Below are 19,711 nucleotides of genomic sequence, written 5' to 3'. Positions count from 1 at the left end.
CAGCCCATCTCCTGCAAAATTTAATTCTACTACTTTAACCTGATAGAATTCATAGAAATATTTAGTAAAAGAATGGGTAAAGAGGTATTCATAAGGTGCAATATACTTGATTTGCATTTAAAAAAATGTAATGCAGTCCCTCAGGTGGAGGACTGGGTATTTTATGCAGGTGCCTTATAGATATAATTACCATAGTCTGGATTATGTTACTCTTGCAAAAAAAACTGTTTTACTCCTTGAACAGTCCCATTTTCTTGGGACTACTCTTGGAATTAGGATTTCAACAGCTGACTCCCAATTAAGCTATGTTTAAACCATGTTAGTAAAATGTTCCCCAAACTTATTAAATGCTACCTCCCAGCCCCTTCTTGTTAGCCATCCAACACTTGATTTAAGAGCCTTTTGCTACTGTGTCCCAGAACTTGAGTCATATTGCTGTGTCAAGCTCACTTCCATCGTGTCTTCCCAACTTTCAGGAATGTCTTTATGTTTCTTTACCCCATTACCTTGCCTCTTACTAATATCTCTGTGATTTTGTCATGAAAGTGCCTGATTCAACATTGTGTTGTTTTTGGTTTTATATTTGTGTAAATGTCTTTAAATCAAAGGAGAAGCAGAGTTGTGAATCAGACATTAGGGGTCAGATTCTGTTCCACATAGTGGGAGTCTAAGTGGACTTAGGCTTGTAAGTGCAATTCTATTCAACCCCATTCATGTCTTGAAAATCCAGTAAGACATCTACTTCTGTAAAAAAATTGTCATCTACGTCTTATGACTGAGTCACAAAAGAGCAGTGAAGAGGACTCATCCGCTTTTTGCATTAATCATTTTTCAGGGATCTAGAAGAGTGGCATAGAATTGCATTTAGGAGTGTAGATGTCTACTTATACAACTGATAGGTGGAATAGAATCTGGCCTTTGATTTATACATTTCTTTTTAATTGGCTTATTCACAAGGATGTAAGAGAGACACATCATTATAAGATAAGCAGCAAAGTCCTAACATTTTATAGCCACTCTGTTGAACAATGACAATTATCAGAGCCTTGCAGGTCAGTATCTTTTTGGAAGAGAAATCAGTGGGATTTGGGTACTCTTTTACTGCATATTATTTATTTTACAGTATGTGCACCAAGCCTTGAACAAAGGTTACAAACAAAATGCTGGCAAACCCATCTTTCTGAAATCTCTGCCCAAACACAAGTTCCAATACAGCAAGAACTGATTCTAATGACATTAAGGTGAAGAGCAAACTCTCTTGCTACTGGCAACAGCTTCACATACAAGAAATTATGTCAAAATACTAATGATAGTGCCATAGGTCTTCAAATTGTAAATTTGCTCATATGTTAACAGAAAGAACTTATAAGTCTGATTAACAGCACCACCTCATGACTCTAACCATAATAATACTATTTAAAACTACTTAATTTGTTGAAAATAGAAAATTAATGGCTGCTCCTCAGATTGGTAAAAAAATGTGAAATATATCAGGATTACAATTGCAGACTACTATCTAAAAGCAGGCGACTTAAGCAGTGCTATTCATAAAGGCAGAGCATTCTGCTCCTTTGCTCACAGCCCTGGTAATTCTAGACACGAGAAATCTAAAGTGACATCCTCTGGATATTAATAGAGAATGCGGTCACTAAAACAGCTTAGCTATACAAGTCATGCTTTTGATTCATGATTCTAAAACTTACTAAGAAAAAATAATTAAAGTTTGTAACTTATTTCAAAACACGGCCCTTTTCTCCACTGCATTATTTTGAAACAGCAAGATAAAATAGATTGTGTTCAAATGCAGTTATGTATTATTTGTTTGTAATAGCTATGGACTCAGGTACTGTAAGTGAGAAGAATTCCATTGCGCATTTGTGGATTTTTAGATTTTTAGAGGGAGTTTTCTTAACTGTATCTGTGAAAAAACAGCCTAATCCAAAGGCAATGAAGTCAGTGAAATGTCTCCGTTTGGTTTGAGTAGGCTTTGGATCAGGCCCATTGAGGTTTTTGATGACAAAATTCTACTTAACGCCTGCCATATTAACAGCTATAGCAAACTACCCTTTGCAGCCAACTAATAAATCACTGGAGAAATGACCACATTGAAAGGTTGCTTAACAATAGAAATGATAGTTTATTCAGACAAATGGCTGGTTTTTAAGCTAATATAGATAGAGCAGGTTTTAGACTAACTTCTAATTCTTCTGCTTGAGAAGCAAGGTTTACATTCTTACAAAATAAAAAAGAAGCTAATAGCATTCTTGACAAGGAAAATTGAGGGAATAAGAGCACAAATGGCAGAAAAGACTGCTAAAATGATTAAATTGACACTAAACTGAAGATATAGGTTTAGACAAAATGTATAATGGAGAAATGATGGAACAAGCCTTTGAGTATATAAAGAGGCTTTCATCTATCTCTGACTTTGACAAAGATGAGATTTTTTTTCACTAAGTTATTTGACAAGAATATGTAAGAATTATGCTGATAAAAGAGAATAAGAGTCACAGGTTAAAATACATTGTTCCAAATACTTTTGAGAAGAACATGTAGAACAAACCCCAGCCAAAGACAGCAAAATTAACATTTCTAAAGTCTTTGTGCTTTTGTGATTTTATTTTAATAATACAAAAGAAACATTTTGTAACACAAAGAAATGTAAAAGTTAAAAATTAAAGTACTAGTTACAGACTAGAAAATTTGAATAAGAGATACTGTACGTCACTGGCAAAGCTAAAAAAAGATACTTTGCAAAAATTATCTTATTTCTCAGATATTCTTACAGATCGAGCTAGTCTGAATTCTAAGGGTCATAAAGCCTATGGTGGACAGCAAATTGCCAGTAAATGATAGGAACTGTTGAATGAGAATTTACACTTCACATGTATGTGATGTGTATATTGAAGTACGGTGAGATATAAACTGAGCCCATCTGATACATATCATAGGACTGCACAGCTACATTTTTATTTCAGGGTTTGAGTACCATGTTCAGACTCTTCTAGTCCTATGTTTGCTGATACACAGGGTGTATAATAGAAGGTGGGGGCTGAACTAGGACAAGATTAATCAATTCATAGATTTTAAGGCCGGAAGGGACCTTGGAAGATCATCGGGTCCAGCCCCCTGCACCAGTCTTTCTTCTCTTTTGAGTTATGTGGGTTTTGCTACACTCACATAAAACTGCCACGTGCCTTCTGACCTATAAGGGATTCTGCATCACACACTGTTCAGCAGCCTTGTTCCCAACACGCACACTCTCTCCATAAATGTTTATTCTTAGGGCATTGTGAGGTTGGGGGAAAGTATGCCAGAGTTTATCTGAGGTAGCTAAATACTGGTATTGCAGAAAGCCCTCCATATGGTTTTAATCTCAGGATTTTGCAGGACCAATAGTTAGAAAACTCACCCTATGCCTTTTTAACTAAGAAAATGTGACATGGAAACCAATGAAGGGAAATTCAACTTGAAATCCCACTGTATCCTTTTCTTTATAGTCACTATCCTGACCATAACCACACTTCAGAAAAAACAATTGAATTAAGGTGTAGGGACTTTGTAGGGAGGGCGTAGGGGGGATAATAAGACCGTGTCACCTTTCCACATCACCAGCAGGAAAAGCATGTTACCATGTAGAGGCAGGATGTCACCCATTCGCAGCCCAGGCATGAAAAAAAGCCCACATATATTTCTAAAGGCTTCCCCCATCCTTTGAAGCTGGAAGGAGGCAAGACAACAGAGTTTCTTTTTATCCAGGTCCTTTTGATCTACTCCTAGAGCCAGATTCAAAGGGATTTGAAAGGAAGGGTCTGGACTGGAAGAGAAGAGGTGGTGGCGGGTATTGCTCCCCTGTGCTCCTAGACTCTGTAGTTGACCACCAGCCTGCGGATCAACTGTAAATACATGCACGCCGTTTAGCCCTGCTTCTCTACCTGCTTCTCCAGAGTCAATTTATGCCTCCTTAGTCTCAAACAACAACAAAACAGTTGCGAAGTTGCCCGCGAGGGAGAGCAGGGAAGCCGGGCTGCCGCACGCAGCTCTTCCCAGGGCTCGCCAGTGCCCGGCCCGGCCGTAATGAAAGGTAATTGGCGCGGTGCTTCTCTCTCTGCAGCCTGCATCTTGCTTCCAAGTGCCTCTAATTGAATTGCTGTCATTTTTGCCCTTCCTAATGCAGTGACTTGGCGAGGGGAAATGACCTGGGGATGTGGGCGGCTCTCCCTCCCCCACCCCCTTGGGAGCGAGCCCCTCCTGCCAAGTGGCGCGGCAGCCCATAAATAGGCGCGGGGGAGCCGGTTTGGGCTCACAACGGCACCGCGCACCCCGCCGCCCCCGCCCCGCCTGCAGCTCGCCAGCACCGCGCCCGCCGCCCTGGGACCCGCCGCCCGCACGGCTCCCTGCCCCGGCCAGCCAGCACCGAGCCCAGCGCCCTGCACGGACCCGCACCCCCGCCACCAAGGTACTGGCCTCCCGGGGCATGCGACTCCCAGGGCTCTGCGTGCTGTCCCTTGCGCATCCCAGTAGAGGTGGGGAGAAGGACTGGTCTTGAGCTCGTCCAGTCTCCGGCCCTCGGGATGCTCCTGCTTGTACTTGCCAGGGTGGAGGGGGGCATCCCGCATGCACAGCCTTCCCCCGCCTGCCAAAAACAAAAAAGTTTCCCATCTGGATGCTTGCTGAGCTGGGAGGTCCCTCTGGGAATCTCAAGCAGTGTCAGCACCCCCCACCCCAGCAGCAGGAAGGCAAAGCTGGTAACCCTGAGATGTTCCCCCATCTCCTTTCAGATGCAGAGGTGCACTGGTCTCCTGTTTCTTTCTCTCATCCTTTGCGCCACCTTGTCAGAAACATTCGGGCTGGTTCTATCAGTAAGTATCACTTTCATCTCAGGAGGGGTCTGTTCAGGCTGGGTGTGTCTACACACTCATGAATGGGCCTTAAATACTGCACATTTAGTTTAGTACTTCCTTAATAAAGTACTAAGCTAAAGTTACTGTGCAGTGGCACTTGCACAGGGTTACTTAGTGACACTTACTGTGCATTAGCCTAATAACAATGTGCAATAGGCTATTAGCATGGTTTTTGCCATGACACGCTACTGTGCCATGCATGTTATTAGGCTAATGCGCAGTAAGCATCTTGTGTATAGATGCACCCTCTGCATATCACTTGGCAAGTAGCAGCAAACACTGCACACACATCTGCTCTTATTAGGCGTAGTAAAGCAAAGCACCCCAGATCAGTTTGGACAAGAAATACATATATACAGGGCATGTCATTCTCTTTGGCTCCCTGAGGCAGAACTAAAGAAAGCGAGGTTTATTGCAGTTTTACAGAGCAAAATAAAACAAATGCCTCAAACTCACTCTGAAAAAAGCAAGGACTGAGTTGGTTTGATACCAAGAAATTTCCAAAACAAGTAGCTGAGACATGATAAATTCCGCAAATCCATATAACTGGGTGAAGAGAGAAATAGCTATACTTATTCAGTAAAGCAGATTGGGGGAGCACCGCACCTATTTGGATTTAAACAGTTAATCATATTCCTCATGATGTGTGAGACTTGCACTTTCATCAATGTAGAGTGGAATTGGGAGTTCCACTGACATCATTGGCAAACCTCCCATTGAGTTCAGTGAGGATTTGTCCCAGGGAGACTGCTTTCCTAGTGCTTGTGTGTGTTTAAAAAGGTGAATCTCCTTACAAACCCTAAAAAGCCCATTTGCACACAGGTACTACTTTCTTTCAGAAGCATTGTGTAATACATGCAATTCATAACCTACCTGCGCTTTTCCCTTCTATAAGGCAAAAGAAAAGAGGGGCTGGACTTTGAATAGTGCTGGTTACCTACTCGGGCCACGTAAGTCATTTTCTCTATGTTGCTTTAAAATTGTCACTTGCAGCATACTATTTACTAGTGTTTTACTTGCTGTTCTGGACTCTGCAGTAATTCTGGCTTAAACAAAAACTACTGCAGTAGCCAGACTTCAGCTACTGCAGGAGGATGAAGAGAGTCTGTTGGGAAAATCTGTATTTCATGCCTGGCACAGAAAAAAAAAGTAGTTTTAGAAGTTCTTTTTTGTCTTCAAAAGCATTGGCATGTAGAAAGGTATTACATTATATAGAATTACACATGACATCCTTACTGATAGTGAGTAGTTATTCTCAGACAGCAAATATCTGGTTATTCTAAACCTGTATGTTGACCTCCATTATAAAATGAGGGATCATGAGTTGTATAGGATTTATGGCATTTTGGTGACCAGTTCAGAAGAAGAGGCAAGGAATGAAATCTAGTTCCCAAAATGTTGCCAAGATTTCTCCACAGGTCTACATCAAAATGCCTTCATATGCATTGTCTTTAATTATATCCTAATTATGGACAAATAATAAACTCCCTGAGATTGTAAATAAGTATCAGGAGCTTACACAGGGAAAATACCTAATACCATGCTGTAATTAAAAGAAAAACATATACCAATGTCAACCAGTATATCACAATTCAGGTTTAAAAAAATGGAGATTCACCGTTAAGATATCCTATATAGATTTCCTTTAAAATTGTTTTAACTAGTTTAAAAATAGCCATTATTGCACAAGCTTTTCAAAATACTAAGCAAGACACAGAACATACAGAAGTTAATATTCTTTACTACTTTCATGTTAAAAGCATATCTGTTGACCATGGTTGCCTATTTTCAGTCTCTCTGATCTATTATTAATATATGAGATACTACTATTAGTCACATAAAGACCATGAATGTATATTTTTTATTTATTATTTACTTTTTGTAACTAACTTTTGAGGATAACTAACTTCTTGCATCTTTAATGTTTTTATTATTTTTGTAAATGTTTGTAAGTATATGTTCCTCAAAGAAGAATAGACTGTGTTGACAGATGTGTGTTCCATTCTGTACTGGGAGATATACCTACCAAGTGCCATTTCTCTAAGACTGGATAATAGGCATCATCCTCTGTTGCAGGTCGTATTGATCAGCTTTTACTGATAAAGGAAATGCCCATTGCAAGGGGGAGAGAAGAGGCACCTGGGGAATGTAAGATAGTTTTTGGAGGTTATTCATGTAAACTAACTGAAGTTTACTTTTAAATAAATTCAATGGTAATTTAGCTGTAAAAAAGAGAGGAAAAAAGAGTAGCATCACCACATTCCTAAATTATACATGAATTCTCCAGCCCTGTGTTTCCTGTACACCCAAGCTTCTTGCTGAATTCAGTAAAAATGTTGGTGTGCAAGTAGTACAAGACTGGGCCCATACTAGATATATGCTAGAATATATATTTGAAGATGGCTTCTTTAATTTAGCAGTAATATGTTATAGAAAATTAATAATTTGTTTCACTGACTGTGCATTATTCCATCAAAATGTCCATCATGTTCCTTCTTTGAAATCTTCTGAGCTAGCTCAGTAGACTCCATGAAGATCAAAGCACATGGCTGAAAACTAAATTAGCTCTTCTGATTTCTAATTTCACAGATGCAATAGATAACCACAGATCTTTTAATGAAAAACATGGGCTAGCTGGTAAACGTGACATACAGCCTGAAGAGGATATGAAACCAGGTAGTAAAATTATGATTGCTACAAGAGCTCATTTGCTTACGTATATAACATTTTGTTTTTTGTATACGAGTTACTATGTTCCCTAGGTGTATGTTTAATCATCTTCAAATGGAATCCAACATATAAGAGAAAGGAAAGCAAAATTTTGCCCGGATACTCCAGGGATGTGTGTTTTTTGCATGGTCATAGTCTGAACTGCAGAGTAACCATCAGAGAAATTATGTTAATTTAGATAAATCTTACCTTTTCTATATACTGTAATATTCAAAACATACTTCACACCATCTTAGAAACTGTAAGTTTCATTAGATTAGCCAAGAGGTATAATCAGTAAGGGACAGATTTTTGGGGAGACAGGATTGTATAGTAGACTATTATTGAAACCGCTGAATTATTTTTACAATAGCAATTTAAAATTGAAATGTTGGAAAATGTGTGAAACCGCTCATTATAAAATGGATTTTCAGCATCTTATAAACTCAAAATGCAGCTATACAGTATGTTCCATATGTGTAAGTAAGATCAGTTATTTCCATTGTAGGACTTTAGGGTCTGAAACAAAGATCAGTGAAAGAATGGGAATCTTTCCCTTTTATCCAGTGATATCTGAATCAGAATCATAACTCAACATTTTGAGGCCAATACAAACTGTGAGTGTTCAGTGCTTCTCAGGATCAGGTTGTAGTAGACTCCTCCCGGTCAGTGACTCTGGTCTTCTACTGTGAAATCCATTTCTACTTTAAAAGCAAGTTTTCCAAATTGAACTAAATTTACATCCTAAAACATTTAATTTTACTCAAATTATGTAGCTGGGCATGTAAAAATATTTCCTTGTTCAATTACGTTATTTTCTAAAATATTTATAAAGCCCACTTCCTCTCTTGGTATAGGTGACATTTATTTGTTGAACTGAAATAAACTGGGATTACATCCCCAAACAAAAGCTAATTTTTCTGGTGGCAGATGAGCTTTCAGAGAAGCAAACTTGTTTTGTTATTTGCCATCTATTTGGAATTTTTAAAACCACTTTGGGACATACTATTCCACCTATTAAGTGCCTAGGTGGATCTAGGTGCCTTAAATTCAACCCTATTCCACCCTGCTCAAGTCCCTGAAAAAATATTAACACACCTATTTTTAACATGTCGTTATCATCATCATTTTAGCCTTAAGACTAAAATTAATGTCATCATCATCCTAGCCTTAAGGCTAAGACTAAGTCACACAAAGCAGCGAGCAAACAAAGAACCAACCCACCTTCTTGTGCATTAAATGCTATTGAGGGACTTGAGCAGGTTGGAATAGGATCACAGGTAGAAACCTAAGGTAGAGTAGGGGATCTGGAATTTGCATGGGTTTTTCTATATCCATTCTTCTTAAGAAAAAATGTAAAAAGCTATATCATGATAAGGGTGCTAAAATATACCAGGTGTTCAGCTGGATAGAAACTGCTTTTAACAATTTTAACAACCACCTCCTGCTTGAACATTCATAATTAAACAGAATTACATCTTAGCAGCAGGTAGCCCTTGCTTTTATAGAATTACAGTTTTAAGGACATATACCCATCATGGTAATACTGTCATATGAGAGTAGAAAACTGATAATTTCTCTCAGAGTTTTCTTTCTATTCCATTGAGTCAATTTTGAAGGACCTGCTAGCCATTCCCTCTTTACCCCACCCCTACCTCCAGGCAGATCCAGAAAGGGTGTGGTAGTGTGGTCATACCTTTTTCACACCACACCACACCACACCACACCACACCACAGGAACAACAGCTGGGGACTTTCCTTAAGTCCACAAAGCAGTCCCCCCAGCCCTTCCCCTTGGGCTCACCAGCACCTCCCTTCCCCTCTCATTCCCCAGCTTCCCCTATCCACTGCTTCTACTGGGGCACTGGGAACTCTAGAGCTGCTCCTGGCCTACTCCAGCAGGGGCACAGAGAGCCAGGCTTACTTGGGGACACTGGTCGTGGCAGCAGGTTCCTCCTCCTAGCCCAACTCCCCCAGGTGTTCCCCACCAGCTCAGGAGCAGGTACAGGGGAACTCACCTGCCACCGCTGCTGCTGCTGTTTCTGGCTGAGTCTGGCTCCCCATGCAGCCTGGCTGAAATGGGACAGAAGTGTGTCTAGAGATTCCCCCTCCACACCTCCGCCCCCCAGGTCAGCCTGGGACTGTAGCAGCAACAAGTGGGGAGAGAAGGGAAGGGAAGAGGAGAGGCTGAGAGGTGGGATGGGTATTATTACCTGATTCAAGGAATTTAAAATAGTTCCCAGCTGATGCTTTCATGGCATGGTCTGCCCACCCAGGTGAGGAGGGGAGGCTGGGAACAGGGGATATAGCTACCCCTGCAGCACCCTTCACTTCTTCCACACCACCCTTTACAAAAGCCTGAATCTGCTTATGCCCCCACTCCACCCCTACCCAGGGTTATAAATGTGACAGTCCTGCTCATTGACAGCACGACTGAGGCCTCCCTTAAAACAGCTGAGATTCCACATGACAGAGTGGAGTGGGTATATTTTGAAAAGTAAAACAGAGTCTGTTCCCCTTTGAACCTAGTGTCAGTTCATCTACTCTTTCTCCAGCCAAAACATTGCTTGCTTCCCTCTTCTATCTAGGTCACTAGACACACAGATAACCCACCAGGTGTTTACAAAGGCAGGAAGACTTTTATAGAAGGAAATGATTGCTTTTTCTGCATAGTGAGGGGTGATACACACATAGAAAGACCACTGTAAGCATAATCTAACCTGCTATTGGGAAATACAGTGTTACAATATAACATCCATTTCTTACTCCAACCCTGGGTAGGCTGATTATTGTTTGAGTAATATTGCTGTACTCAGTACTGTACAGTCCAAGCCCCAAGGAGGTTACAGTTTAACTCAAACGCAGACAGTACGGTACAGATTTATCTGTTTGATTAAATCGTTGTCCAAAATTCAAGAAATGCCCTTTTATATTTTGATAACACACACTTACCCAATAAATGAGGAGGAAGGAACACAATGATAAGTCTTCCATAAATTGTAAAATTATCAGGGAGATAACTCATTTGTTCCTGGTCTATGATAGACAGCAACAATAGTAGGCAGAATGTTTCCTCAAACAGGGGCATCTTGCAATGCTACTTTGAAATAATGGGTGAAAAGGACAGTTAGGTACCAATTCTAAGTGTGATTCTATTCCACTTTGCTTAGGCCTCTGAAAGAGTATTAGTAAAAAAGATGAGCATGTCCTCCTTCTCCTCCCCTTTACTTTTTGTGACTCAATCTTAGGGGAAAGATTGCAAAATAGATGCATTAATCAGTTTTTTCAGGGACTTGAGTAGGGTGGAGCAGATATGCATTTGGGCTCCCAAGTCCATTTCTGCACTTAATAGATGGAATAGGATCTAGACCTTAATGAATTCTGATCTAGTAGTATTTCTCACTAGCACAGTATCTTTTTCAGATGCAGACAGTTCCTTTGTAAATACATGGTCCGTAAATTACAAGTTACAGAATTGTAAACGCAGTTTGTTGGAACCCAGTCTTCCAAAGTTTTGCTGAGTGCCCTTGATTATCATTGGCATCCAACTAGTGTTTGGTACTTAGAACCTTGCAGGATGGGGGGGTTACAATTGTAGCTCAGTTTCTGTTACAAGTCTCACTTAGACACACTTCTCCCATCAACCCTGAAAAATCCCATTGTATGTGAAACTTCTCAGGCAGTCCCTATCCAAAGGGGACTTCTTGTTACCTTTAAGTTGAACAGAATTAGGTATTTAAGGGGGAGGGGGAGGGGAGTAATTTTTTGCACTTGAAAAATCTTGAGGTTTGTTATAAAGTTGTTTTAAAAAGGTCATGTAAAATGTAAATGGCTATGTAATGTAAAAATGATAATAGTAATTATCTTTCAAGGAAAAGTAATATATAGGAATGTTTTTTAATAAGACTGGGTCGCTTTGGGAATCTGAGTTGCTGATGAGGTCTCAGAAGATGGAAACATGATGGATGCTGTAGGATTTACAAGCTTACCAGCAAACTTGGAGGAACTTGTAAGCCCTGTAAGCCAAGTAGCTTTAGTTCAAAGAACCTACAAGTAAAACCAGAAAACCCTGTAAATTCTAAGAGACAACAGGAATTTCAATACCAGAGTCTGCAAAGAACAGGTTATACAGCATAAATTCTATGGTAACCTACGCAGAGGCCTATCTCTACAATATGTCCAAGTCCCTGAAGAAAAATATTTATGTACAGCTCATTTCATAAAGAACTTGAACTTCCAGCTTTTCTGCTGAATAATTAACAATAATGTTACTGTTTAAATATATGGAATGAGTTATGGCCATCTTAACGATGCATTAACATCATAAAAGGGCATGCTAAAACAAAAAAGGTCAAAAGAGCCAGAATAGGAAATGCATACAGAACTACTCTTGTTTACTCTGAAACCTATTATGCAACAGAACCCACCCCCGATATTCTGCTCACTGCAAAGACTCAACCAGAGTACAACAGAGTTTAGGAATTCGGGGGATCAAAAGGCAGTGAGAGATGCCTTATCATACAAGTGTATAAGAGAAGCACATTCTTATAGTTTCATATGAAGCAACACTTCTTTGAGCCATTAATCAAGGGTAAGGGCTAGTTTCTTATCCTCCAGTTCTGTTCTCTTTACTCATGCTTAAGTGGCACGACAGGGATGTGATCTGGCTGTACCTGACTAACTTAGAAGTCTTACATTCCAGGGGAGTTAAAATTTTTTAACTTCTGATGAATATATGGTAGAATGGGTTCCTACTCCAGCCTTTCTCCTCGATGCCACCTTAGAGGGACATAAGGAGGTAGAGGTGGGGCAGAGCATAGCTGACATATGGCCCCTTACAGACCATACTCAGTTGTGAGTTATAACCACTCCTAGTTTAAAGCAGCTGGAGCACCTCTAGAATCAGGGAGCTATTATCAGCTCCCTGGATGGCTGTTCTGCTCTCGCTTTGAATGTAACTTGGTATAGAAGAAAATCCAGGCCTCAGATTTTGTATTAAACATCTATAAATGAAATGCTGTTCCACACACAGGTTTTTCTAAATGCTTGCACCTTCTATCATGAAAGTTCATGAATTAATAAATGTTTGTCTTATCTACATGTTGAATAATTCTCAATAAATGTTTTTAGGTATTCTTGGAAGATCTCTGGGCGATGACAATATTGTGCGCACAGTAATTGAATTTTTGAATTACTTGCATCTTAAAGGTTAGTAAAACTCTTCTAAAATTATTTTAAAGAACAGCTGTATTTCCCACAGCCATTGAAGATTTGATCCTTACCTGGACCAAACTTTGGATAAGAGCTGCAGGAGTGTGCTTGAATTTACAATTGCTGATTGTGCAGTATCTTGGGAGAAGAATGGCTTTGATGTTATTTGCTATAAAACCTCTAGAACAAAATATTCTGATATTATATCACTGAATAATTGCTTGAGATCTGGAAAAGATGTATTTAGACTCTGATCCCCCCACAAACACTTAAACACATGCCCTTAACTTTGTTTAAGCAAGCAAGTAGCACCATAGATGTACAGAAAGATATAAATGAGTAAGTAGTAGAGGAACTAGTATATTCTAGATACTAGATTATATACTCCTTAGTGTAGGGGGGACCATCTTTTTATTATAAATGCATACAGTGCTTAGCACAATAGGGCCAAATATTGTTTGGAAACTTTAGGCACTACTTCAGTAATAACAAGAACTGCTAAAACTGTTTGAACTACCTTTAAATGAGCTAAAAAGATTACAATGTCTGAGAATTTCATTATCAAATTGTTTTACACTTAGCATGTCTTGAATAATTAGTAGAACTTGAGATACATTTGTGTTATTGACAGAGGAGAACACTGCAATGAAGACGTACCCTGAAATTTTATAATCAGTCATCCATGTAGCAATACACAGGACACAATTTTGAAAGCAAAACACTATGAAATCCCACATATTTGTGCCTATACAGGATCTGCAGAATTGTGCCTGTAGGTAGCTAAGGAATATTACCTTACTATGACATCCAGCAACAGGGTTATCTAGGTTGTTGCTAAACCTGTATTACAATTTTGAAGGTCTTCATACATTTTTCAGAAATCTTCAGACAAAGTAGATTGATTCACTTAAATACATTTTTTTCAAATGTCAACCAATGAAAAATAGTTTCTTGAAATTTACTATCTTCAAAAGGTTTAGAAAGTGATCTATATTGAGAGAAAAATAACAGGAAGATTGAAGGCATGTATTGTCATTGCAAGCATTATAACTAACTCTGTTTCAAAAGTATTCAATTCCGTTGCATGCTTTTTCATAAATCCCTACCTTTGTGTATAATGTCTTATTGACTGTTTCATAGCAATTAAGTTATTGCTATTTGAAAACATACAGCATACCCTGGTTCATTTTTTTTTAAATTCATACCCTGAAATGATAACATGGGGCATTATATTACTTTTTATGTTTAATAAATTGTCTTTTATAAAATATATTCTCAGTAGTCTTATAAAGGAAACTGGGCACTTTTGGCATTATTTTAAAAAATGTCCTGCATTTGCTCAGAAATTCTCACTGCTGACAATACTGTAGATACTAGCATGCTGATGTGATGCTCATTTATTTTTCATTTTATGTGCCAGAGATCGTATCTGTGAATAGTATAGTTAAAAAAGTACAAGCATTAATGTGTTTATAAGACTGAGAATAATTCAGCTGCAATTCTTAACTCAAAAGCAGATTTTGAATCCTACCCTTCTCAATCATTTTATTTTCCAGTACAGAATGCCCTTAATTGTCTGAAATTCATTGACCAAACTGAAAGTTACATAGTGAAAGTCTGAGAAAATTGAGGAAAAGTTCTATGTAGCAAGCAGAGCTTAAGGCATGATGTAGTCATGTCTTAGATAACAGGGCTTTTCAGACAGTCATAGTTATAATGCATACCAAAGAATTAATGTAGATTAAAACAAATAATCTAAGGCATTTTAATGACAATGTATAAGACAAAACTGGAAACAAAATCTGATAATTTAATACTGTGCACTACCTAGTCAGAGGATAGACCAGTAACATCAGCGAGGCTTCTTGCGGAGCAACTTCCACCCTCCCAATTCCTGGAGAGTTATTATGCTTAGTCTCTTGTTGAGCATTTTCCATTCAACATTTTTGTTCATTTGATACAGCTCATGGATATGGATCTAACATCATAATTTTAAACATTCACACAATGTTGTAACCTTAGCTAGTCTTACAAACCTTCAGAGATCTTCTGTCCTGTCAACTAAAAGATGTGTGCTGGGGAAATGTTACAAATCTACAGTAAAAGGGTAATCATTTTTCCTGACTACTGATTGTTGAAGATCCTACCCACCTTCACATGAAAATCACCATTTTCTAATGCCACTCAATCTTAGCAGCTCTCTACAAAGTGAAGGTTGAGGACAACAGCTTCAGCATAAAGAGCTGGAAGCACAGATGGTCTGGGGGAATATGTGGGTTGGAATTCTCCCTCCAAAGAACTATTTGGATCTCTCCTTCTAAATGTAAAATAGAAGGTCAAAGGTATCGTGAATTATTCTTGGACAGCCAATGTTCATATATATACCAGTGCAATACAGTAAATTTGAGGTAGCAACATGCCAAGGATTACATAGAGTGGGGACAACCATGTGTGACAGCACTATCATCTTCATCTGAGATGTCAAATTTGTATCCAGTTAACTGATCTGGACACTCTGGCTCTTATGAGAGATTCTTTCAAGGCATGGCAAAGTTCTCAACTTCCTACCCCCATGCACGATTAGTGAAACCCTTTCAAATTCTTCAGCTAACCAGCACTATTTGGGTAAACTTCCTGTACCTACAAAAGAACTAGCGCATGGGGAATAATAATTAAAAAAACAACTTATAGCTTTTTACTGAACTCTTAAATTGACAGCTTCAAGTTATGGTGATTCTAGAAGAATGTGAGTTTCTTGTGTGAGAGATAATACCCATTGTTTAAATTATCATGGAATTAGTTAAGATACAAGATTGTAAATCAGAATTGTAAATAAGGAGTAATTCCATGGAAGTCAATAGAGTTACCATGGTATGAAACTGGCATCAGTAAGATCATACTAAGTAGCATTATCTGACACGATGCAGTGTCAGATAGGGAAATCCAAGCTTGTTCTGAGCAAGGTAGCCTAAGTACTGTAGTATTGTGGTAGCACCACAATCTGCTAGGTCTAAATAGCTGTGCTGATAAGGATAGTTTAGCCCCAGAAGAGCACCATGCTAACAGAGTTATACTGCTTCCAGTACATGAATTAGTGTATTCAGATTTAGCTCAGCTTTTGTGTTAATAGTTTTTCAAGGACTTGAGCACAGTGGAATAGTATAAGGCTTAAGCACTTAAATCCACTTAGAAGTTTAATAGGTGAAATAGGATCTGGCAGAAGTATAACAAGGCAGCTAGGCATCTGGAGCTGTGGAACACATTGGGGCAGCAGCAGTCTCAGCTGCTGTCATGCCACTGGTGCAATTGTGTGGCTGTAGCAGCTGCTGCTGTCTTTCTGTCCCTGCCTCTTCAAGTTGACTCCCAAAACTACTGCTGCAATCACTCTGCTCTAGTTATGCAGTCTGGTGACTGGAATTTGACCCAATCTGTTTATCATTGATAAGACTGTCAGTTGTTTAGTGTGGCTGTGCTAGGTATAAAGACTATAAATACTTCTGTACTCTGCTTTGTGAGCAACCTGCATCACATCCAGTCACTGCTGGCAGAGCAGCCTTGTGGTAGGAATAGGGTAAGGCTTGATTCTGCATCCCTTAGGGTGAAGGTCAGTGCAGCTGGGCTGGCACATCTAGTAAAAGGCACAGACAGACTTTGTTCATGAGGCAAGTGAGCAACAAGGGATTGAACTGTGAGTCTCTGAGCAACAATTTCCTGGTCTGCTCACAGGTCAGCACAAATCAACATGCCCCCTCACTCACAGCAGACTGTGCTGGTATAGCCTAACCTGAGAGTGCATGAAAAAAAGATCCATTGCATCATGTCAAACGCCTTTGCTGTGATCCAACATGAGCACCTGAAGGCAACAACAAGCACAAAATATTAACAAATGACACTGCATTCTCATTACATAAAGGCTACTGGATACACCTAGATATGAACTCATACATCAAATCAATATTTCAATTCTGAAAAAAACCACTGTGAGTCCAATATTAGTTTTAATATATAATATAATATAATATCCCCTCTATTTTGGAAGGAGAAAAAATGTCATACATTGACATCTGTAAGACGAAAGACATAACTTAAATTATAATTGCATAAGGGGGGTTGATTTTTTTGAGGTATTGATAAGTAGCCTTTTAGACCTTTGTTCCAAGACTGACACTAAGCATGTTCCTGGGCCTGTCTAAACAGAACCAACTGCAGAATCTGGGTCTTAATCAAACAGTATAAAATCTTTTGCTTTGGGTATTCAGCAACAGAGGCATAAGTTTTGTGCCCTTGGTGACCACCAAGATGTCTCGTCTAAGACAATACCTGGGGCTGATTCCCCACTTGCGTGTTCCTAGTTATGCTACCATTCAGCAATGTGAATCAAAACTTCATGGTTGTGGTACATGGTATGGAATAGTTTCAAAACAGTGCTAATTCTAACAGGAAGATATTAATACTCAAAAGAAAAAAATCACCCAAGAAATTAAACCATTTAATATGTGATTATATTACCTTTTTATATGGTTGAGGGAAGCAAAGTAATAATAATAAAAAAAGAGTAGTCTTTATAATGATAATTTTTAGGACTCAGCTACTAATATTAAACTTTGCACTTAGATACTTTGTTGTTAAAGCATTACTGAATTTTCTTTTTTTTCCCTTTGCAGAGGTTGGGGCACTTGACAGTCTACCTTCATCAGAAGAAACAAATCAGTCCTGAAAAAGAAAATATTTCTATTTTGTCGTATTGTAAATTAAGATTGAACTCCAAACAGAGCTTGGAATGAACAGAAGAGGTTGATTTTTGTTTACATTCATCTTATACAGAGTTACATATGGTAAACTACTCTATGCCCTCTTGGGTCTTTTTCTGTGATGTTACATTGTAAAATTTTGCTTTGAGAAACAATTTTCTTTAGGTAAATGGTAAAATAAAAAAGAGCAGCTACATTTTGTTTCATTTCCCTTAAAACAGAGTTTTAACATTACATATGTACAGTAGAAATAATACTAAAACCAAGTTAAACTGTTTCTTTTAGAACACATGTACATTTGCATAAGTTACAAGACGTATAAATCAGGACTAATCTTGTCAATTAAGCGCTTTAGCTAATTGCTCCCAAGGAGGATTAGAAAAATGACTTCTGCAGTTATGCAGTCTCTTCAGTGCCATTGAGACGATTCAGATGAACTGTGTATAATTTCACAGCTGATGAAAATATATCTTTATAGCAATAATTTTTCTGACACAAAGTACAGTAATGCCCTGTTTTACATTTTTCATGTACGCTGTAAGAAACCAGCTATAAATTCCATTTTAATGGCTTCATATAATGGATTTATATGAAGAGCCTGTGCTGGACAAAATATGTACTTCCTGGGCTGGCCAGAGTACCTGTCTTTAAGACCAAAATACTATCACCCACTCCCTCAACCCTATGCCTAAGTAAGGACTTGATTATGTAAGGCACTTGGTTTTGATGTAGCATATCACTTAAATACATTGCTACTTTTAAGCATGTGAACAATTCCATTGTGGTCAGTAAGACTACTCACATGCTTACATCTAAACATATGCTTTAAACACCTGACAGACTCAAGCCCTGTGGTAGGAGGCCTAGACAGCTAGTTGAACCCATTGCCAGGAGATGAGATTCAGCTTGATAGCCTGCATCTAATCTTCATACACTTCTTGATGAGATTTAGGGCTGTCACAGGTTACCTTTCAAACCAGCATAAAGGCACTTAGGTTGAGAGAGCATTTGCCCATTCAAGGGTGTTAAACTGTCATAAAGTACCCTCTAAATCGGGGCGGGCAATTATTTGGGCTGGGGGGCCACTTAGGGATTTTTGATGAGCTGTCACAGGCCAGGTCAGCACCCAGTCCTTCCCCTACCCCATAGCTTGCAACTGCTCACCAAAACTCCCTAAGTGACTCTGCCCTGGGGCTCGGCCCTGTGCTGTTACTGTCTGGTGACCCTGGGGTCTCCATGGACATTGGGCCAGGACCCACATGGGCAGGGAGAGGGTGTGCTTGTGCTCGATCCCAGCCCTGGCCCCATCTGCCCATCCCACTCCCGGATGCTCCTTCCTGCCCGCCCATGGCCACATCCCACCTAGCCGAGTACACCCTTTCCACACAAGTCCCAGCCTTGTCTCCACAGAGGTGCCACCTGACCACTGTGTCCAGCGTCCTCAGTGGTGGGTGCGGGGTGGATAGGCTGGGGTGCCTGGGCAGTGGGGACAGGTCCAGGAGCAGTGGTGGAGACTGGTAGTGACAAGCTGGAAGGAGCTGCTACTGCAGGGGCTGCCAGGAAGTGAATCTAGCCACCACACCACCCAGCCCCACCGCACACCCAGAGGGTGCACTGTCACTTCCCCAAAATCCCAATCCTAGCCCCACCAGTTGCATGCATCATGACCTGGGCCAGGCAGGGACAAAGGACCCACTGCAAGCTGGATAAAATCTGTCGGTGGGCCAGATCTGGTCCACAGGCCATATTTTGCCCACCCCTGCTCTAAATATTTTAAAGGTAAGCCACTCATAAAGAGGTTTATCTTGGAAAAGTTTTACCCATGCCCTTCCAGCGTACTGTTTGCATGGTAAGGAGAAGTAAATACTTCAGCATCCCAGGATGCACAGCTCCCAGCTGCTCTACCTGTTTCTACCCTCCAGATCTCTAGTGGTCCCTTCACCCCCACACCCCCCGCTTCCTGCTGAGAGCCATTGCACCGAGTGGCTTAACTGCAGAGAGACCACGGAGCTGGGGAAGCTGCTTTCTCTAGCAACATGGTCTCACTGCTGGGAAGCTCAATTTCACCAAGACCAGAGAGCCCTGGGGAAATGTTCTTCCCTGGGGCTCTCTGGTCTAGCTGAGCTGCAGTTCTGC

The 19,711-nt window shown here is 39.8% G+C and overlaps 1 protein-coding gene across 2 annotated transcripts; it reads left to right on the top strand.

Annotated features, from left to right (window-relative positions):
• Positions 1 to 4,301: 4,301 nt before the first annotated feature.
• Positions 4,302 to 17,761, top strand: GAL (galanin and GMAP prepropeptide). 2 transcript variants are annotated; one of them, XM_090034917.1, is made up of 7 exons: positions 4,302 to 4,459; positions 4,782 to 4,862; positions 5,800 to 5,854; positions 6,981 to 7,052; positions 7,494 to 7,580; positions 12,744 to 12,821; positions 17,489 to 17,761. In XM_090034917.1, exons 2-7 carry the CDS (start codon positions 4,782 to 4,784, stop codon positions 17,539 to 17,541), a joined length of 426 nt encoding a protein of 141 aa, XP_089891043.1. In that variant the 5' UTR covers positions 4,302 to 4,459; the 3' UTR covers positions 17,542 to 17,761. The 2 variants fall into 2 exon arrangements, with proteins under 2 accessions (XP_089891043.1, XP_089891044.1); XM_090034918.1 differs by lacking the exon at positions 6,981 to 7,052.
• The last annotated feature ends 1,950 nt before the right edge of the window (positions 17,762 to 19,711 follow it).

Source organism: Crocodylus siamensis, chromosome 2 (genome assembly GCF_052110815.1).
Source record: "Crocodylus siamensis isolate JL-2025a chromosome 2, ASM5211081v1, whole genome shotgun sequence".
In the NCBI taxonomy this organism is placed as follows: Eukaryota; Metazoa; Chordata; order Crocodylia; family Crocodylidae; genus Crocodylus; species Crocodylus siamensis.
This window is presented reverse-complemented; position numbering and strand designations above follow the sequence as displayed.

Bases quoted from the DNA above. Each gene is read 5' to 3' on its own strand.
- GAL (XM_090034917.1), top strand. From the start codon at position 4,782: ATGCAGAGGTGCACTGGTCTCCTGTTTCTTTCTCTCATCCTTTGCGCC. The intron at 7,053-7,493 runs GTAAGATAGTTT...CTAATTTCACAG, and splicing joins AGAAGAGGCACCTGGGGAAT to ATGCAATAGATAACCACAGA. The intron at 12,822-17,488 runs GTTAGTAAAACT...TTCCCTTTGCAG, and splicing joins GAATTACTTGCATCTTAAAG to AGGTTGGGGCACTTGACAGT.